General features: G+C 57.9%; 6 protein-coding genes across 6 annotated transcripts; all 6 read right to left on the bottom strand.

Moving 5' to 3' along the window:
• Positions 1-821: 821 nt before the first annotated feature.
• LDBPK_331150 (guanylate kinase, putative) lies at positions 822-1,433 on the bottom strand (the record flags this gene model as incomplete). The annotated part of the gene is made up of 1 exon (XM_003863891.1): positions 822-1,433. One exon carries the CDS (start codon positions 1,431-1,433, stop codon positions 822-824), a length of 612 nt encoding a protein of 203 aa, XP_003863939.1.
• A 2,498-nt stretch (positions 1,434-3,931) lies between these two features.
• On the bottom strand, positions 3,932-5,269 carry LDBPK_331140 (hypothetical protein, conserved; the record flags this gene model as incomplete). Its single annotated transcript, XM_003863890.1, has 1 exon — positions 3,932-5,269. The coding sequence occupies one exon, from the start codon at positions 5,267-5,269 to the stop codon at positions 3,932-3,934; it is 1,338 nt and encodes a 445-aa protein (XP_003863938.1).
• Positions 5,270-9,745: 4,476 nt separating this feature from the next.
• Positions 9,746-10,477, bottom strand: LDBPK_331130 (hypothetical protein, unknown function; the record flags this gene model as incomplete). The annotated part of the gene is made up of 1 exon (XM_003863889.1): positions 9,746-10,477. The coding sequence occupies one exon, from the start codon at positions 10,475-10,477 to the stop codon at positions 9,746-9,748; it is 732 nt and encodes a 243-aa protein (XP_003863937.1).
• An 833-nt stretch (positions 10,478-11,310) lies between these two features.
• LDBPK_331120 (chloride channel protein, putative) lies at positions 11,311-14,622 on the bottom strand (the record flags this gene model as incomplete). The annotated part of the gene is made up of 1 exon (XM_003863888.1): positions 11,311-14,622. One exon carries the CDS (start codon positions 14,620-14,622, stop codon positions 11,311-11,313), a length of 3,312 nt encoding a protein of 1,103 aa, XP_003863936.1.
• Positions 14,623-16,149: 1,527 nt separating this feature from the next.
• Positions 16,150-17,229, bottom strand: LDBPK_331110 (hypothetical protein, conserved; the record flags this gene model as incomplete). The annotated part of the gene is made up of 1 exon (XM_003863887.1): positions 16,150-17,229. The coding sequence occupies one exon, from the start codon at positions 17,227-17,229 to the stop codon at positions 16,150-16,152; it is 1,080 nt and encodes a 359-aa protein (XP_003863935.1).
• Positions 17,230-18,038: 809 nt separating this feature from the next.
• On the bottom strand, positions 18,039-19,391 carry LDBPK_331100 (hypothetical protein, conserved; the record flags this gene model as incomplete). Its single annotated transcript, XM_003863886.1, has 1 exon — positions 18,039-19,391. One exon carries the CDS (start codon positions 19,389-19,391, stop codon positions 18,039-18,041), a length of 1,353 nt encoding a protein of 450 aa, XP_003863934.1.
• Between the last annotated feature and the right edge of the window lie 1,911 nt (positions 19,392-21,302).

Genomic DNA, 21,302 nt, shown 5'->3' with positions numbered 1-21,302 from the left:
GGGGTGCACAAAACAAAAATGGGTAAAGGAACGAAAGAAGGGAGAGAGAGAACATTATGAGAGGCGCCTTGAAGTCCCTCGCGACAGCAGCTCGAAAAAGAAGTAAAACAAACAAGACAGCAACAACAACGAGGGGAGAAGCACGCGGAGTGGTACCTTACCTCCTCCTCTTTCTTTTCCTGCCCCCTCCCCTCCTCACGAAAAAGAGGTAACACAACACACACTAGCAAAAAAAAAATAAAACGAAGGATCATAAGTGTGACAATGATAACACAATGACTTTAATTTCACCACACCGACCATGTGTACAGTCCAGTCCCTTTCTCCCTCCTTGTTAGGCACCGCTGCCTGGCGCCCATCAATCGCAGAAGCGGCAGCGCATGACGTCCATCGTAGGCACCGATTGAGGGACGCGAGAGGGGGTAGGAGAGTAGGAGCGTTCCACTAGCATGAGGTGTCTCAGACACCAACGCTTCTTCTCGGGTGTCTTCTTCGATTGGATCTTCTCTTAGAGGGAGATATACAGCCGTCTTGCGTATTATTACGTGCGTACTTCCCCCTGCACCACCAGCGCTTCTCGTCGTCGTGTGAGGGGACGGGATTCGGCCTTCATCTTACGACTCCATGGTACCCCATAAGCGAGCCCCGACGTAACATCTTCTTCGAGTGTTGCTTGCGCACTGCTCCGTTGCTCGCTTCACTTTTTCCTGCTTCTTCTCTTGCTCTTGTACTACACGACGTTATTCCAACTGAGGGACGCGCTACCACCTTGTCCATAAGGCTGACACACACTACACGGTTGCTCGCCAAGTACCCTACCTCTATGCAGCCAGCTTCTCCATGTTGTGCTTCACCAGCTGGTCGTTGATGGCGGCCAAGAGGGCGGCGTACGCTGCCTCTAGCTCATCATTCACCAGCAGCACAGAGAAGAAGTCGGGATTCTCATCGACGAACTTGTATTCTAACTCGGCCGTCTCTAGACGCCGCTGCAGCATCGTTTCGTCATCGGCGCCACGCTTCATGATACGCTTGCGCAGCTCCTCTCTGGGGGCCGTGATAAAGAAGTACACGGCGTTCAGCGCATTATCGGTACGGTTGAACAGTTTCTGTGCCCCCTTCACATCAATCTCGATGACGCACACCTTCCCCTCTTTCTGCACAGCGTGCACGGCGGCAACGCTCGTGCCGTAGAAGTTGCCGTGCACGTCGCACAGCTCGAGGAACTCGTTATTGTCGCGCATCTTGAGGATGCTCTCGCGGTCGGTGAAGTGGTACTCGCGGCCATTCACCTCTCCCTGGCGCGGTTGACGTGTTGTGTGCGACACCGAGTAGGCAAAGCGGTTGGGGTACTCGCGGAGGAGGCGGCCCAGCAGGGTTCCCTTGCCTACTCCAGAGGGTCCACAGACCACCAGCGCGTTCAACGGCTTGCTCATCGTCTTTATTTGCAAAAGAAGGGCTCTGCACGAGCAAGCGAGCCCACAAAGCAGGAAGATGTACGAGTCGAAAAGAGGGATGAAGGGGAACGATGCACAACAGCGAAAAAAAAAACAAATCAGACCAGAAGCTGGAGCAGCAACGTCTCAAAGGTGCGAAAGGCGACAGGCGTTAAAGTATAAGGAAGGGAAGAAGGACTCCCCTCCGAAGAGGCCGAAAGTGATATCAAAGACGGAGAATGAAGAGCAAGGAGACAACAGCCGCAGCGAGGGTCGAGATGACAGGAGAAAAAATCGAGCGTTGCCTTCTTCCTCCTTGTTCGTCGATCCTGTGTCCGCGTGAGTGCGTCTGGCTGTACCGTTGGGGAGGGGGTGGGCAGGCCAGACACACAAAAGGAGAGAAGAACGAAAAAAAAAATGGTGTTGGCGCTGCAGCGGTAACGAAACGACCGGTTCCCTTTTTGTTTTCCTTGTGCGTGCGTGCCCGATGCGTCACGCTTTTTGTTTGTTTTCCTGCTACCCTCCTGGGCTGGAGTTTCGTTTTCCCTTGTCGACCTCTTTTGGTAGAAAAAAAAGGGAAGCCGAAACCGCTGAGGCTGTGAGAGAATGGGGTGGTGAGAGGGTGGGCGGCGGCGGCGGCGTAATTGCGGAGTTCCACAGAAACAGGCGGAGGACCCAAACCAACCGTAGAAGTAAACACTAGAATCGCAAAGAAAGCGAAAATGGGACACAGACCTACACCTACCCACGCGCGCACACACACAGTAGAGAAAGAGGGACGGCGAAAGAAAAAACACGGGGCGAGGGAGGGAGAGAGGGAGGAAGAGAGGACCACAATGCAAACAAGATAAGAGGCTGAGGTACTCGGTTCGTACAAGAGCTTCAGTGAAGCAGTAAAAAGAAAAAGAGAGAAAGGGAGCAAAAAATATAGCGACAACGCATAGAACAAGATGACGTTGAGGGGACGGTGGTGGTGGTGGTGGTGGGGGGGGGGAGCGAGCAACCGAAAAAAAAAGGAAACGGCGACGCCAACGGAGGTACAAAGAGCCGCAAAACTAAGCGCACAATGAGACGGACACGGCCAAAGGCGGAGGAGAAGGGGTGAAAGAAAAGAAGAAGGGAACTAGAAAGACACCGATGCTGTGAAGGGCGCGCGAGGGGAGGCGGGAGCGAGAAGAAAGAGAGGGGCACACAAGCACCGCCCTATAGATGCCTCAAAGGACGAAAGAAAATGAGATCAATGAAGAGTTTCCCTTGACGGCTTGGCGGTTGGTTAATGTTCACCCTTTGCTCGTGTACGCGTGTACGTACAGCTTGTTGGAGGAGGAGGTGGTGGGGCGTGCGCCTCTTTTTCCTTCAGCGTACTGCCTATTTTTCTTCGGGCAGCTTGTACGTGTCCGTATGCGTTAGTTTACGCTTAACAAGAAGGGGCAGCGCCAGCCTTGCTTGCACCTCTGTTCGCCTTCGGTGGTGTTGGCACACACGACGAAAAAGAGAGTGCGTAATAGAAGCTGACCAGGACAACACGACAACGCCAAGAGTACAAGAGGCACACACATGAAGGGAGAGATGGGCCACTAATAGTATATATCTATATGTGTATGACTGGTGTTTGAAAGCAAGAACGGAAAAAAAGAGATCGAGAGAGAGAGGGAAACAGTAGCGAGCGTAGGGTAGCAAGCTATTTTGATATCACATTTGCGCCAGTATATTATACACATGTATTTGTGTGGATATGAAGATGATGTACCGGCAGGGAAGGACGAAAGAGGGCCAGGAGTAAGGAATAGGGTGGCGTGGGGAAGGTGAGAAAGGGAGAGACTGCATGTGTGCATGTGTGAAGGCAAAGGCCAAAGGATGAGGCGTCGTTTCCAAAAAAAAAACGCACAGACAACGTTTTCAACCTCCACCTGATGCACAGCACACACGCCCCTACATGACATCAATTTCTTCTCTCTCTGTGCGTGTCTGACTCCTGGTGGTGCTCTCTTCACATCTCACTTGTACATCGATACCCTTTGGTGCTCAGCCATATGGGATGCAACGCCGCTTCTCACGCGCATGACGGCAGAAGCACTTGCGCTGGCGGGAGGCGTGAGAGCGCGCGAGTCAAAATGCCTCGCGCGCTTTCCTTTTGCTTTAGTTTCAAATTTCTGTCTTCCCGTGGGTTGCTTGTGAGCAGGCGACTGTCACACGGGACAGACGGGTGAACGAATAACAAAGAGGAAGGGGGCCGCAGCGACAAAAGACCGGCATCGCTGTGGTGCACGCACACACGCACACACACACACACACAGGCACGCACCTCCTTTGCCAAAGGGGCGCGCGCAGACCCAGCCTTCATTCTGGTGTACCCACGCAAAATGGATCGAAACACCAAACCCGCATTGGATCAGTTGGCGAGTACATCTCTGTCACCCCGCCTCATCCCCAGCCGAAGAGAGGAGGAGGGTGCGGTGAAGGAGAAGCAAAGAGGCACAGCCTACGACGCAGCTCACCTACTCCTTCTTGTGCAGCTTCATGCACCGCATGTGCACCCGTTCTAGTTGGGTGGGGAGTACGACGGTGGCCAGCTCCGCAATCTCCTCCATGGACCGCTCGCAAGACTTCTCCATCTCCTGCCGCTCACGCTTCAGCTTCTCCAATACCGCTTGAAGCACCGCCACCGACGTCGACGCCCGCTGCTCCGCGTACTCAGCGATGATATCCTCAAATGGAAGCGACCACGAATGCGCGAACGGCGTTAAGAGCGACGAGTCCTCGGCAGCCCTAGACGTTGCCGCCGCGTCAGTGGGTGTGGGAGAGCGCGCACCGTGGCTGTTGCCATCCGCATTCGTAGAAGGCTGCGCCGAGTACGTTGCGTCGAAGGCGTCGCGCACCGCCTCCAGAATGGGCATCCGCGACATGGCGAGCACCGCCCGAATGTGTCGGATCACGTCGAGAGAAGGGTGATACAAGTGAAGGGTGTCGACCTTCTCAGCCACGACAACCACACGACTGGCAGCTTTGGCAGTGCCTGGTGCAGGTGCGGTCGCACGACGGGCCGGTGCAGGCACCGCCACATTTGTGGCTACCGATAGCAACTTCGGCTTGCCATAGGTGCTCGCCAACAGCTGCGGCACCCACACCTCGCGCAAATCTTCCGTCGGCGCCGCAGGCGACACAGCGCCACTCTGATAAGGCGGTGGCGCAGTCAAAACGCGACGCTCCAGCAGAGCCTGATGCACGACCGTGGCGGGCGGGATCTTGAGATGCGGCCAGAAGTGCAGTTGTACCTCCACAACATGCTCTGCCCAGGTGTCGTCCTCGATGATGAAGGGCGGGCGCCGCAGAACACGGCGGGGACGGGGAAAGCTATTTGGCAGCACAAACACCACGCACTTCACGGAGGCGTAAAAGAGCGAGGGACTACTCGGCGCATCGGGCGGTGCCGATGAGGGGGCATTGGTGGAGGATGCTGAGTCGGTCGCAGGAGTCAACGGTCCTCCGGAGGCCTCATGCGGGGGACCGCCCGTGCTACTTGCATGGGTGCCTTCCCGGTGCTCTTGCCGCTGCTGCTCCAACCACCGATAGAAGGCGTCCTGCAAGAGCTCGCTGCCGTCGCGGACGTAGCAGTACCGGTGGTGCGTGCATCGACGCACGGAGCTGATGTTGCCGGAGCTGACACCGCGACGGCGCGAGGGGGACGGGGACGGGCCGGCCCCACGCGCGTCCTGCACTCCTACTCGTGACGGTGAGGGTGCGCCAAGGGCTTCGAGTGGAACCGAGACACTGCCGATGGCGTACGGGATGTCGAACGTCGCGCCGTAAACGACACGCTGTGATTCAGCAGACATTGTAGGGCGCTCAGGACACCCCTCAAAAACAGCCACGAGGTGGGTTGGCACAGTCAGAGGGCAAGCGGGGCCTAGGTACGCTGCTGGAGGCGGGTGGGGGTGGGGGAAAGGTGAAGCCATTCAGGAAAGATGAAGGACTTTGAGCGGAATGAAACCACACACACACACAGACACAGAGGGGGTAGAACGTTCTCGCACGAACGTTGCCGCTGCCGTGGCAAAGAGCTCACAGCACCTAAAGCAGCGAGAAAGAGAAAGGGTGGGCGGGGAATGCGCGCCTGACACATGCGCTCGCTCGTGCCCGCGCAACTGACACCGCCGAATCGGCTCTTGCCTTTGCATTGCACGGGGCAACACAAAAGACTTCCGTTTCGCATTTGTTTTGCTCAGCTCGCCAAGGCGGAGACGTTATGAAGGCTGTGCAAAACGGCATCGCATCGTCCCACACTTGTCGACGCACATCCTCAGCCCCCTCCTCCCACCGCCTATGCCAAAAACACGTGCTTTCTGGAGACTTGGCTTTTCGATTTCCACTTCGAACGAATAGAAAATCATGGCAAACAAAATAAAACGAAAGACATGCATTCATACACACGAAGCGTATACTTATCTCCTACTAATTCCTACAAAGAATAGTATGTCCAGCGACGCACACGCACCAAACACGCCATGCTACACCATCACCGAGACAGACATGCCTACACACCAAAAACGCAGAAGCCGCTGACGCGGCGTGCGCGGCCTCCGCGACACATCCTTCATACACGACATGCGCAGCAAAAAAAAATGAGAAGATTTATTATCAACAGCGAGAGTTCTTGTTTCTTCAAGGTTTTGGCATTCTCTGCCATACACAACACGAGCTCAACCCCACGCTACCCCTGCCCTGCCTCAGGCCCCCACCGGTGTGGTGCGAAGCATGCCAAAGACACGCACGCATCACACCAGCTGCGCCGGCTCGGCCATATGGGGCGCGGCCCCCGCCCTCCAGCCCTACCCGCCCGTTCCTCACCCCGCAGGTCGCCTCGCAGCCGTTCCCTCATCATGCTGGTCGCCACCCCTGGAGCATCTCCCTCTCGCGGGGGGACTCATGCTTCCCCGCACCAGTGGGCAGTGCGAGAGCCGGGTGTGGGGTACACTTGAGTCACGCTGACACTTCGCTTGCCATATGGGCTGGTACAAACGCGTTCACTGTCGCAAGTCACTCCGACGCCACGTCGCCCAGGACCTAACCGCCGCCATCGACAGCGATGCATCGCTCTGAGTTCCCTATGCCGTAGGCACTTGTCCCTGCTATGACTGGAAGTGAGGTTCGACGTTTTACAGGGACATAGCGGGGGGGGGCGGGAGCTGCAAGGCTTCCCGAGGGAGTGGGGGTGCAATTGGCCGTGCGGCAGTACGACGCACAGAAGTGTGCCCCCCCCCCCCCCGTCATCAGGGTAGCAGCGCGAGGTACAAGAAAAAAAGACACATCACCTAAAGAGAGAAGTGTCCAGAATCGCGCAACTCCTCTCCAGGACACAAACATGTGCGCTATATATTCTTTCATGCACGCGTCAGCAGATCTTCAAACCAAACAGGCCAAAGTCGATTACAGACACCGACACTGTCATCGAATACGCCAACATCAACAACATTGCCAAGAGCATATCGCTGACGATGATCGCGCGCGCACACACACACACGCACGAGACGCCTTCGTTTCCTTCCGCCACATACGTTGCGCTGGATCACATCACTGACAACCCTTCACCACAGAACGTTCTTCTTTTTTGCTTCTCTCTCCTTTGTATGCCTTCAAGAGCATGCAGCCCCGTTAGAAATCGAAGAGCGTGCAACACGATCAACAACATAACCGCCCGGAGAAGGTGAGCTCTGCCATCCATGTGCACGCATGCACACGCAAGCGGTACCGCCAACGCCGACGTCTCATGGCTCCCTTTTGTGTGCTGTTGTTCGTCGGATCATGGTTGCCTCACTGCGCTTCGGTGCACAGGACACCCCGTCGCAGGGAAAACAAAAAGAAGACATAAACGTTTCTACGCGCGCACACACGCATACCAACATAGGACGACTCGAGAGCACACGATAGGTCCGGGCCATCTTCCAGCACTAGTGTGACAAGGCGAACACACAGTGAACTACACACCAGTGCAGGGCTCGGGGAGGGGAGGGGGTCGTGCACTAGTGCCGACCGCCCCGCAAGGCGTGCGAGCTGCGTTCGTAGCGTCATATCTATGTGGGACACGCACAGAAGCGAAAAAGGAAGAAGAACGCGGGACGCCATCTGCCTTCTTCTCTCTTTCTCTCCGCGCGGCCTCGGCCACCGTCGCGTCTGTCCTTCCCCATCGTCTCCTTTCCTTCCGCTCTTTATGTTTCGCCGGTGATCGCGTGCTTTCAAACCGCAGCGTATAATAATGCCGCTTCCCTATCATCCACTTTGTGCGCATCATCTTCTCGATTTTCTCGCCGACGGCCACCCCTATCAGTAAGGCATATGCTTTCTTTCGGTCAGAGCCAGCCAAAGGCGTCTGCCCCAGCACCTCCACTCACGCTCACGCACGCCCGCCAACGTATGGGCGCACGTTTACTGGCCGCTGCGGTGCCGTGCGGTAAGTGGGAAAGGGCACAAGCGGGTTCGTCGACAGCCCAACCGTCAGGTAATCCATGGGTGCCCCTTGCGCGCATTCGTTCCCCAGCATTTTGGATGCGTCTATCAACTTCGCGTGCACAGCGAGCGAAACGGCCTCAAGGGTGCATAAACCTGAACACATGCACACAAAGGTCGCTACCATTTACGGCGTCCTCAGGTGGGCGACGACGAGGGCTGCAGGATTCTGCGCACACGTAGATGGAATCGATGAGCTCTTGCCGACCTGTCAAACCTTTTTGTGGTTGATCTGCAAGAGGAATGTCTCTCCCGCGCTCTCGGCTCTAGTTTCTTTCCGGGACGTTCTGAAGACACGCGGCGAGGAGCGGAGCTCCCGTGACCTTCGATGTGGAGGAGGAAGGAGGACGCGAAGGGTGGAGAAGGCAAGTGTGCAGCTCTCCTGCAGCACGCACGAAGGATGTCGGGACGCTCAGGAAAATCACGATGAGGACAGCATGCCACCACCACCACACACACACACACTGCGAAATAGACGGCAATACATAGGGAAACGCGACATCAACGAACAACAAAAAGAAGACGTTGCCGAAGAAAACGTGCGGCGGCAAAACGGCACGACAGCGGCAGGCATCGTCGGCAAAGGGCAGTGCGCCGTCTTGGGCAAGTAAAGAAAGAGGACGAGGGCTGCTGCATCTGCTCGAAACACACATGCAACACTTCTCTGGGCTAATATCGCGATGCGCGCTCGCCAGTGAGAACCTTGACGCAACTCAAAACACGAAAATTTAAGCGTGAGGACAAGTGCCTGTCTGTCTGAGTACAAGCGCCTATGCACCCCTCTACGCGGGTGCGCGTGCGCACCGAGTATCTCTCCTTCGCTCAAGGCTCCCCCGACCGCGTTCGTTTGCGGAAGCCCACAGCGACAGTGTAGACGCGGCAAGGGCACAGGGAGGGGAAGAGAGGGAGGGGCACGAGAAGCAAAAGAAAGACAAGAAAAAAAAACGGGGACATTCTCATAGCGTCGCGCGCCCCCGCCCTTGGCATGAGCCTCCGGGATGAAGTGGAAGAAACAACTGAGAAAGAGAGAAGAAGGGAGGAGAGGGAGCCACCGAATATGGCATTGGAGATACACAAATTCAGAGGCGAACAAACAAACACACAAGATAAGAAAAAGTCTACAGGCACTCGAACGCACACACCACACACACACACAAACGCAGAGACAGCTTCCCATGCACTGGATAAATCGGAAGAAAGAGGGAAGTGAGGGTGTGAGAGGGGAGGAGGACGACAAACAATAGAAACGTGTGCCCAGGGTAAAGCTCGTTGCGCACGAGAAGGCGGAAAACAACAAAAACGAATCTGTGGGATTCGGAGAGAGAACACCACACGAGGTCGCTTGAGCTCAGGCATGAGGAGCAGGGCCGCAAGTCCACCGTTACTTGCTCTCCTTTTAGCTGCTCGTGAAAGGGCGAATCGGAGCGGGGAAAGCTAGGTGTGAGACACGTGACAGCGATTGAGAGAAGAGCGCGGTGGAGGCAGCCGAAAACACACCGCTGCCTTGCGAGCGCTAGATCTACTGCTCCCGTTTAGAGGGTTGAGGGAGTGGGGGAGGGGTGCGAGTGAACTTTCCACTTCTCTTGATGCCCTTCCTTTCCAGTCTTCTTTTTTGGCTCATATCCCCCCGTCCCACCCGTTTCGTATTTGCCATCACTGTCGTGCAAGGTTTGTGTGCCTCATGCAGTTGTTGTCGGTTGCGCGCGCCTCACAGAAGACTGTAACGCCCCCTTTTTATGCCATCTGTTGTCCCTCTTGTGCCCCTCCTTCATCTTGTTTGCTTACTTTAAAACGAATCTTTAGATGGCCTACACGCCTATCATGGCGCTCGTCGCTGTGCTCGACTGTGTACTGCGCTCGACGTCCTTGCGGGCGTTGGCAATGACGCGGCGAATGTCCGGCGCCGCCGATGTGTACTCGGCCTGGGCCATGGTCATCTGGCTTGCCACTCCCTGCTCCTTGGCCATGGCGAGGACTGGGTCGTTGGCGGCAATGCCCATCTTGTACATGTCGCGGATCGGGTCGTCTATCATGAATTCCGGCGCGCGGCACACCCAGCGGTACACATCTTGATCAAACTCCTTCTTCTTGTTGAAGCGCTGCTGCTGTACCCACGGCTTGGTGGGCCACAGACCCAAGTTGTAGAGGGTGATGTCTGGGTGCAGGAAGGCAAGTCGGTAGGAGTGCCACATGGTGAAGACCAGCAGAATGACGGACACAACCGAGCACGGCACGGATTCCATGGTCAGCATCTGCAGGCGCATCTTCTCAATCGTGCTTACCTCCAGCCAGTGCACGTAGCGACCGTACGGGTTTCGGGAGAAGAAGCCGCCTGACATACCCTGCGGCAGCAGATTGTAGCGAAAGCGGTACAGCCAGTGGGCGTCCTTGGGAGCGAAGCCTTGCTGGTAGGCCGTCGTGACGCCGTCGTGCTGAGTGCACAGGTACGGATTGCCCGTCATGGGCTTCAGGTAGTAGCCGTGATCGATCACTGTCTGGCACGCCCTGCCGCCGCTAATCTTGTTCGACACACGAGACATCCTGGAATTTGGGGGGGGGAAGGGGAGGGGAGCAAAACACGTAAGCAACGACGACAGCAAAAAGTGCCTGTAGTAGAGAATGGGGGAGAGAGCGTGCGCCGTGCAAGAGCGTCTCACGTGATGTCGACCCTGAGTGGGTGTGTGTGAGAGAAGGACAGAGGGAAAGTGAGGGGGGCTACCGCGGGTGCGGCGATGAAGCGGTGCCGTCGAGAAGCGGACGAGGAGGAGCGCATGCACCGCGCGACGTATGGTGTGCAGAAGACAACGTGCCCACAAAACAAAGGCAAAGGGCGAAATGCACGGGAAGTAGAAACGAGAAGGGAGACAACAATGGAGAGTACGCCTGAGATGATCTGTGTGCATTGTGCGGGAAAAGAGCGAGAGAGAGAGAGAGGCGGACGCGGGGCGGCGGGCGAGTACGGGGTCGACGGGAGGGCTGACCACCGACTGGATTCGAAGGGGGCAGCAGGATGAAAGGGAGAAAGAGAGAGAGGACGGTCGAGGTAGGAACCCAGGGAGGATCCTATGTGCCGACTCAGCCGCTTGCACCCTGCCGAAGAAGCCGTCATCGAGGTGCACGCGAGAGTTGTGTGTGTGTGTGTGTGCTTGCCAGGGCGACCTTTCGCAAATTCCGGGAAGTGACGAGGCTTAGAACCAACCAACCAACCAAACAAAAAAAAAACAGCAGCAGCAGTAGTAGTAGTAAACATGCGCAATAACACTGAACCAGACCACACACACACACACTCACACACAAACGGCGACGACCGTGCAAGAAGCATGAGGAACACAAGGATTGGGCGCATCATCAAAAGAAAAAAAAACGTTTTTCTTCAAAGCTGGTTTCGGGTGGATGGAGGAAATGGGCTGGGCACTCGAAGGAGTGAGACGCGTCGAACGACTTGGGCAAAGTTCGCTTCGCGGGAATGGAGGGGAGGAGGGGTATGAGTTGACGGCTCTGATTCCCGATCTTGGCCGTAATGATGCCGGTGCAGTGGCGATGGTCCATCCAGGTTCCGCGTCGACGACTGCCGCGCCACCTCCGTCACCTGGGCGGGGGTCGGATGAAAGGGTTTCCGCAGGCAAGCCAAGGCCGCCGCGAGCACCGCCGACGGCGTGCGGCCGCCGGCGGGTGCCGGTGCGTCTTGCGACTCCAATACGGCTGAAAGATTATCACTGACGAGGTCCTTGCGCGTAATCATGCCGACGGGACAGTTACTGCGGTCGACCACGACAAGGTGACGCAGACCCAGCGTTGTGAACATCTCGTAGGTGCGTGGCAGCGCAGCCGTGTCAAGCACCGTGAAGGCGGACGTGTCCACGTACGGATACAGCGAAATTTGGTCAGTAGGCAACCGCTCTCGCCTCAGAAGCTGCGTCGGGTCGACGCCTTCCCAGCCGCTGTGAAATACGTGGTCCTCGACGCGTTGCATGACGTCGTAGGTGCAGTGGTTTGTGCGCCCATCGGTCATGATGATGTGCCACAGCAGTAGCTTCAGCTGCGCTCGCGTGACGACCCCCTTGAAGGTCCTGTCGTTGATGGAAACGACGGGAAAGCCGTGGTGCGTCGTGCTGTGCAGCGCGCGCGCAACGTCATCGAGGGTGCAGACAACGGGGAGGGTGACCACCGGAGAATGCATCACATGCCGCGCGTCCAGAAGGCTGTACCGCTCCAGGTACGACTCCGCATTAAGCAGCGGGACTGCACGGGCCTCAAGATACACTGTGTGCACGTCCCGGGCCCACCGCAGCAGCACGCGTCGAGCCACGGCGATCGCAAACATGAGTGGTAACAGATGACGGAAGTCAGCCGTGCACTCGATGAGGATAGCCCCGATACCGAAGCTGAGACCCGATGTGGCACTCACAAAGCTGCCGGCGCCAAAGAGCGCAAACACACCAGGGTCTGCCCACGTGGCCGCATCCGTGCTGTGCGCAACTGCTACCGAGTGCACCGCCGCTCCGATGCAGCGGCCGATCGCCGCGCCAATCACCAAAGACGGCAGTATAGTATCCCCGCACAGGGCAAGGCCGGAGTAGACGGCGGAGGCAAAAAAGTAGATCACGGTAAACGTGAGGAGGGCGTGCCACGGCAGCAAGTACTCCGTTCGCTGACTCAGCAGTGTCTGCAGCGTCGAGTCAGCGTACGAAAAGGCCAAGGAGGTGTAAGCATCAACTACCCGCACCGTCTGCTGCCGCCGCAGCAGCGTCTTCGTGACACTCGACACCCCATTACTGTGTCCTGCAGCGTCGTAGACATCGACAGCGTCAACAACGCGATAGCTTCCCGCCGGGCACAGGAAGCCGTTCATGCCATAGAAACCGATGGTTGTCATGTTTCGGCCGCTGCGAACGGTATACGGTACGGGGCGGCACACCGCCGGCGGGCCCACGTCTGCTCCGCCACTTGACGACGACGACGCAAGTGAGTCAGCGCTGCCACTCCTTTGCGTGTTGCTGTCCTCACCAACGGCAGAGGGCATCTTTTCACCGGGCACCGGCTCTGCCGAGAACGCCACGGCAACCCAGTAGTGCACGCTCACGTACACAAGCGTGAATAGGATCGGGAGCACGTACCGGATTGCCTTGGTGCGCAGCCGCACCTCCAGAAGTCGCCTGCAGTAGAGCGCAACCCAGCTCAGGCGTACAAAGCCCACAGCGCACGCGCCGCTGCAGAGCCCGATGACAAAGGCAGGGATAAATGCGATCAGGTTCATGACTGCGTGCTGACCAAAGGGGAGGTGGGAGCGGAACAACACCACCACCTCACGCAGCAGCAGGCCCCCGTGCAGCCGGTAGGGCGAATCGAAGTTCATGCAGTAGGACCAGTACACCTGCGTCGACAAGGTCGACAGCAGACACGCAGCAAAGACGTAGAGAGCGAAGCGCACCGGGAAGACGGCCGACAAGAGTTCGAGAATTACAAGGAGTCCGCCAACGGACACACAGAAGGCAGCGGCGATACCGGCAGCAGCCCCAATGACGAGAACAGTGCGGCGATCGCGCGGGTTTCGGAAGCAGTCGACAAAGTGCACGTGGTAGCACCGAATTCCGTGTCGTCGCTGCAGCAGCTGTGACCCGAGCATCGCGCCAGCGAGCATGAGGTGGCCGTAGTGGTCCGTGCACACCCCACTGGCCACAGTAAACACGACAGCGACGGTCTTCGCCACGAGCACGCGGGTGCTGCGCATCATCGGGTATGATACGCCGTTCAGAAAGGCGCGCACCTCCGGAATACCGGAGCCGACGCTCTGCGGAACAAGGTAACACACACCACTGGCGATTGCGGAGGTGCAAACAGCGAAGGCTACCCATAAGAGATAGCCAGACCAGTACCACCGCGGCGACGCGATTCCGTATAGGCCCACACTGTAGCCCCTCAGCATCGCCCATACATCAAGGGAGGACGTGGTGCAGGCCGTGCCGTGTCCGCCACTGCCAGTCACGTGGGCCGGGGAGGCTTTACTGACGTTGGGGTACCGCTGCGCGTCTGCGAAGGTGAAGCCGCGCAGGCCAAAGCCGAAAAGTTCGTAGCGAACTGAGTTGAGCACGTGCAGTAGGGTCATCATGCCAACCGACAGCGCGCTTGTCGCGACGCCGAGCACCACCACAAAAACCCACATGAACCAGCGCGGCTCATGGCTACGAGTCTCAAGGTGGTCCTTGTATAGCATGCTCTCAGCCTCGTAGGTGTCCACAGACTCGTAGCGAGTCATCTTGGAGCGGTCGAGTGGCGAAAAGCGACGTGGCTTGGCAGCCGGCGGCACTTCGCGAGCGCAGCCGACGCGAATGCTGTGGCATAGACACCGCAGAGCCGCCCAGCAGCGTGACGCGCACGAAGCGCTGGCGTTTCTGTGCGCCCCTTCCTCCTGCGAGGCAGGCAGGTGTGGAGACCTTGACGGTGCGCGGGACCCTAACAACGGGGTCTCGGCGCTGGCGCGGTCACTTCTCTCGCGCAGCGCGTCGCCACGGCCGCGGACGTCCGCGGCTGCGGCTGAGTCTTCAATAGGGTTGAGAAGGGAGAACAGAGGCGCATATAGGCGTGGCTGTGACTGCTGTTCGCGCTGCGTGCGGTTGCTGGTTTCGGGCGCCGCTGCCCTGTTCGAATCCCTCTCCTCTGACAGAGGCGCATGATTAGCGTTCATGCTCTTGTCACCGTTATGACGAGCGATAGTTGCTAGCAATTTGTGAGCTTGCTGACTTCTTCGACGCCGGGTACTCCATATAGTGCTTGGGCGCAACTGCCGATGACTCTATCGATGCGAGCTCCGTCGAAGCACCACTGATTTGCATCGGCTGTGAAACCCCAGAGCACCGCAAGGAGCGACAAAAAAAAAGAGAGCAGCCGTGCTCCTTGTGATCTCTGCTTCTGTGTGCGGTATAGTGGTGGCTGCCCGCTTCGCGACACATACACGGTGGAGGCGTTCAGGGAAACAAAACAAAGAGGGAGCCGATACAGAGTCGCGAGAGGCAGAGAAGGGGTTCGACGCGGCCGCCACCCGCACATTTTGGTTGATGCCTAGATATGCCTGCAGACACCACGCGCCTCACGCAAGATCAACAGATCGAATGGAGACGTAGAATCACCTGCGTCTGTGTCTGTCCGTGACGCCCCTTCTACGTCACTACAAAGACTATACGCTGGTGCAAGCACGCGCAGTAATGACGCGTTTCAAGCAGGTCTCTCGGTTTCTTTTTTCCTTCTTCATAATCGGACGAGTCGTGCACCCACACCCACACGTGCAAAAAAAAAAATCGATGGCAACGCGGGCGCGAGGTGAAAGGGCGGAGAAAACCTAAGGGGGGGAAGTGAGAATTCACCGTTGCTTGTGTCCGCATGCGAGGTGTATGCCACATATTCCAATATGGATGCCCATATATATATATATATTAGTGTGGCAGCTGGAAGCACGCCAAGGTACTTGGGGACGCAGCGATAAAAAGTACAGAAAATGTGTTCTTCATGCCCATTTGCTGCCATAATGAGTTGAACGCCACTGTAGCACCACCCCCGGCTCTGCCGCAGGCCCCCACGGGCGTGGTGCGGAGCATGCCAAAGACACGCACGCTCTACAGCAATGCGCCGACTCAGCCATCCGAACACGGCCTCTGCCTCAAGCACTAGCCACCTGCCTTTTTACAGCCTCCACCATCGTGCCAGTCACTACCTGCTGCGTCCTTCTTGGGGCGGCACACACGTTCCCCACCAAACCAGTGGGCAGTGTCAGAGGGGCCCGAGGGAGGAGGGGATAGATACGTTCGAGTCGCGCTGGCAATCTGCCTATCACAGGGATGGCACAAGTGTGCTCACGTTCGCGGGTCACTCTGACTCCAAGCTATCCAGGGCCTCATCGCCAAAATCGGTAGAGATGCATCACTCTGGCCTCCCCCGATGTCTTGGGTGTTTGGCACTTTCATGACCGGAAGTGGTTCAGCATTTGACAGGTAAAGGAGGGGGAGAAGGGGGGGGGGGGCTGCTCGGCTTCCCCACACGGAGCGGTGACACTGGAGGCTCTAATACCACGCAGGGAGGTGTGCCCCACCGCCATCAGGGGGGTGGGAGATATTAGGGGCGATGGAAGCAGTGAGAACGACCCGAAGCACCTTGCAACTCTCTTTTCTGCTAGTCCTCTTCTCATGGTGCCCTCACCCTTGAAGCTGTGTCAAGCGTGTCACGAAGAGCAATATGTGTCGTATAGCCGCTCCACAAACGCAACGTATGCGCCCTGATCTTCCTTGCTGCCGACTGCCATAGTGCCATGCCCACTATGTTGCAGCACCAGCACTTCTACCGCGGGTATGACGTGCGGGACGAGCTCTCGTCGCACGCGGTCAATCAGCGCCTGCGTGCACTCGTTGGGCACACGCTTGTCCTTGACAGACATCACGAAGGCGATGGGGCAGCGCAAGTGTACTTCCTTTGGGTCAAAGTCGTAGGCCAGCTTCTCCTCGCGTGTGCCGCGCCAGTCGGCGAACGACCGCACAAACCACCGCATGAGCCGCGGAATCCAACACGATGCATCGATGACATGATCCAGGGTGTCGAACGGTGCCTCGACAAGTACAAGAGACACATGCTTGGCCTCCTCTGGCGACAGTTTCATGGCCGAGTAGAAGCACGTCGTGGCACCACGGCTGAGACCAAAGAGAACCAGGTGCTTCTTATTGCTCCTCATTGAGGTGCTCTCCCGTGCCTCAACGCCTGCCTGGTCGCCATGCGTTTCCGCTGCCGTTGCGACCTTCATATGACGCACACCACGCCGCACTTCACGCGTGAAGGCTGCCTGGTCTCGCATACCCGCTATGTTCGTCCTGCCTGGCTCCGAGTAGCACCACTGAAAAGGCCGCACGCTGAACCACCAGCACGCAAGGAGCTCTTTCACCACGAGGCCCCAATGCAGGGGATTAAGAGTACGGTACCACCCACGGTGCCGCACCTCCGCCACCTCGGGCGAGTCAAGAACCCCGTGTAGCAGCCGCGGAGCAATGCGGCACGTTGCTCTGTATAGCACTGGGGGATCTGTGAGGCCGAGCTCTGCCGCCTGCACCGTGGCGGCGGTGCTCCTCTCTTCGTCGCCACGCGTACGCTGTCGTCGGTCGCTGCCGCCGGCAAGCACCAAGACCGGTGATGTCTGCTGCCGCGCCTCTGCAACGTTGTCGTCGTCGTCACTGTCCGACCGGTGACTCTTCCCGCTCATGACAACTCGCCGCCACTGCAGCAAGGCGCGCCGAAGTCGCCGAGCAAGCGGCATTCCGGTGAACCGATTCTTACCCGCATCTGCGATGTACAGCGGGTCTGTGGGTTCCACATCAGACCAGTTGCACAGCACCGTCAGCGGATCCCCACCAGTGTAGCGGGAGAGCAGGGAGCGACAGGAGGTGACGCCAGGCATGACGACCGTCACGATGTTGTCGCGAGGCGGCGGACTATGCTCGTATGGCACATTGCGCGGGATCATGATCGATCAACGACGCGTATATGTCCTCTTGAATGCCACAGCGCGAGAAAACCGGTGCGGAGGATGAGAGGGCCGTGTGTAGGAGTCAGCAAGGAAAAGCAGAAAAGTCGGGCGCGCGGCGCCTCCACGTGGGCGCGCGTCTGTCTCTGTGTGAGTGTGTGTGTCCCTACCATCACCGCAAAGTCGCAGGCAAATGATCGCAATGAAAACGGGGAGAGTAGGCGGTGATGCAGCGGCAGAAGTGACGCAACCCCTTTTATGTGGTGGAGACAGCCGAGGGCCAGAAAGGGGTGGGGTGGGCCACGGAGATGCAATCAAACATAGCTCGACGATCCCATGTTCCCATGCGCGAGCAAGACCAAATGCGTCGATGTGCATAAACGTAAGAACGTCGGCTCGTCACATCCAAATGTGATAGGGTGGGAGGGTTGGGGTGGGGGGGGGGGGTGGCGCAACTGAAAACCAACCACGTAGATTTTTGCGGCACCTCTCCGCATCGCTCTCTCTGTGACGCCTTGTCGACCTTTCCGTTTCGTTTTCTTTTTTTTTTGCGCTGCCCCGTGCTACACGCTCGCATACACACACACAAAGCATATCCTTCTTTAAGCGTCTTCGAAGTCGTCGAGCGCTGTCAGCGCCGTCTGAATCTGCTCTCTGTCGTGGCGGTCCACGTCGGCAGCATCGCCGCCCATCGCTACGCCCGCCTCGGCCTGGTCGTCATCCTCGTCGTCGGACGAGATATCCATCATATGCTGCAGCGTCTTGACCGACCCACCGGCGCGCTCATCTTGCAGCACGGCGGCCGCGCCGCCGATCGGTAGCACCTCTGTGTCGGTCTCCGCACCAGCAATGCCGATGGCGTCCATGAGCTGATCGACTTTCTTCGCCTTGGCCAGCTGCTGCGACTGCTCTAGCTGGTAAAGCACCGGGTCGATACGGGCGCGGTAGGCTAAATACTCGTCGATCACCACCTCCACTTGGGCACGCACGAGGTCTTCGATGTCGGCGGTGTACTGAGCAGGGGTGAAGGGGACCAAAAATGGCACGGCAGCTGCGGAGTGCGCTGCCGTGCGACCCACGCTGTCGTCTGTGCTGACCAACGCCTCCTCTTCCGCCTTGTCGGCCTCTCCTTCTGCGTATGTGCCGTCGCCTAGGAGGGGCTGCAGCGTGCCTCTGGCAGCCATGGAGAAGCGAGAGGGGTACAGCGCCTCGAGCCGCCACATGTCCTCCAGTAGCGTCAACAGGGGTGTGACCTCCTCTGCTGCGGCCGCTCCCAGGGCAACGGCGCGTGCGTACTTGCGTTGCAGCGGCACCAGCAGCGCTTCCTGTGCTTCTAGGTCCTGGCTGACGAGGTGAAGGCGGGACTCGCGCGCGATCCTCTCACGCTGCCTCGCCAGCTGCTCCGCCTTTTCATCGAGCTGCTCCGTCTTGGCCACCTGAAGCACCCGCTGGAGGCCGCTGAAGACGGAGGAGCGAAGCAGCAACCCACCGGGGCGGCGCTTCGGGGCCGCGGCTCCCTCCTTCGGCGCGGAGGCGGCGGATGTTTCCGCTGCGGCGACTGTAGCCGTTGGCTTCTCACCAGCAGTTGGAGCAGCGGGCAGTGTCGTGCGCACTCGTGGGACGGACGCAGCAGTCGTGGAGGCCGGCGTCTCTGCCTTGTTTCCGCCCTCGGCGAGGCTCGCTGTAAGGTCTGCTGCCTCCCGTCGCAGTCGCTTCACGAGGCGCAGCAGCGCCAAATACCCCTGCTCGACAACCGCCACCTGATACCGCACCACCTCATACTCGCGGACTTTCTGCGAGACGTGGCGCTGGACAGCGCGTCGTTGAGGCTCGGTGAGGGGCTCCGGGAAGTCGCCGAGCAACTTGAGGGTAGCCTGCGGTGCGCTATCATTCACTTCCTCCTCCTCGTAATGGAGCACTGCATCTTCGTAGAAGGCCGGGTCACCGCCGTCCATGATGGGCTATGTTTCCTTTTTCCCTTCTGTTCCACCGCGGCGCGTGACAGCCGTGCAACGGACAATCCGGCAAGCGAAGAGACTGATGTACGTGCTTGCCTTGAGCTCTGCGACGGTTGCATAGGCCACGCCGAGAGGGAGAGGAAGAAGGGAAGGGAAGGGAAGAAGCGCCGGGCTAGCTTGTAGTCTGCGTGGAGATCAAGACACATATATGGAGATAGAGGTGGAGACAAGTGACCGTGCACGCCCACCGAAACGCTCGCGTCGCCGGCTGCGGGGCTGCCGCAGACCACGGAAGCGTGGGGGTTCAATCAGCGCACGCACCATACAGAAGGGGCGCTATCAGCCGAGTGCCAGCTAGCGGTATCCAAGTCGTCCACGGCCGCAGAGCAAGGTGGCGAAACGACGGACAGATACAGCGAGTGGTGGGCAGCGAAGAAGGGTAACGCTGTGGACCGAGGTGGAGAGCGATCAGATGCGCCCGGCTGCCTCGATCCTGCGACCCATGTGAGCTTGCCCTAATCGCCCCAGCGCACCATCATCATCGTTCTCGCCCACTCCACATCGTGCGCGAAGGTGAGCCGGACGTTCCGCCTGTTCGTTGTGAGTACGTTTGCTCCGCATTAATTTTTTTTTTGAAAGTTCTTTGCAGTTGTGCTTCAGGGACACCCACTCGCTACGACCCCTGCGACGTGGCATGAAATGCTCGACTGCTTTGTGTTGTGCGCGCTGCTGCTTTCCTTTTGTTTCCTTCGCACACCTCTCCTTCTGATTCGCATGACGGGGCACCCAATGTGCCGCCCCCCAAACCCCACACCACATACTCATAACAGCGGGCGCAGTGGAAACAGATGAGCAGCGCAGAGGACGGTAAAAAGCACACGAAAACCCACAAAGACAGCGGGTGGGGCAATGAAAGAAACCTTCGTACAGGAAACCAACAACCGGAAAGGACACAACCAAAGAAGATGAAGAGGGAGAGAGGGGCCAAAAACAAAACAAAACAACGACAAAAACAACATCGAACGGCACGAGCGCAGCGCTCGCCACACCACTACCAGGCACAAACGCCAATGCGACACAGAGAATCACACATCATTCAAGTCCAACCCTCCAAGAAGCGCACCACGAGAGCTCAACATAAAAGTAAACACACACACACACACAGAACAAACTTGTTGAGAGATAACGAACGAGTAGACTAGTGGAAAGGGAGAGAGCAAGACAGGGAATAAAGAAAAAAAAACGTGGCAGGCGCGAAGGGGTTGTCGGTGAACGCATGCACTTGTGTGCGTGAATGTGGCGTGACACCGAACAGTTGAGGTGGGGGATGTGATATGAGTGGGAGCAGGAGTACCTGCAAAGTGTCTTCCTTTCCGATGCGCAGGTGACTACCCGCACCGCAACAACACCTCCCCCTTCTCCGCCACACGGTCTCCTTCCTCTTGCTACTTTCGCTCGCTCCTCCGCGCACACGCGTATCACCGACTTCTGAGATACAGCAGAGCACCAGGTGGCGCTACAAGAAGGATAATGGCTACACACAAAAAGTCCCCGTGCCACCCCTGCTGTGCATAGACGTCTGCTTTTTTTTGTTGGCGGCTGTTCGCGCGCGCGCGTGTGTGCTTGTAGGTGTGGTGGGATGTGGATTTGTTTCTCCGTTATCCTCCGGCCGCCTTGCACGCTTTCGATTTGCTTTCCTGCCCTCTCTTCTGTCCTCCCGGCTCTCTCCCTCCCTCCCTCCCTCCCTCTGCCAGCTTGTCTTGGACCAAGAGAGCAGGAGCGAAACCAGCCAACCAACAACAAAGCAAAAAAAAATGAAACGAGAGGAACAGAAGGTGTGGGGGCGGGTGGGTAGGGGGGGGGGCCACGCCACACACCCAGAATAAATACAAAAGACGGGGAGCAAGA

This window comes from Leishmania donovani, chromosome 33, assembly GCF_000227135.1.
Source record: "Leishmania donovani BPK282A1 complete genome, chromosome 33".
In the NCBI taxonomy this organism is placed as follows: domain Eukaryota; phylum Euglenozoa; class Kinetoplastea; order Trypanosomatida; family Trypanosomatidae; genus Leishmania; species Leishmania donovani.
This window is presented reverse-complemented; position numbering and strand designations above follow the sequence as displayed.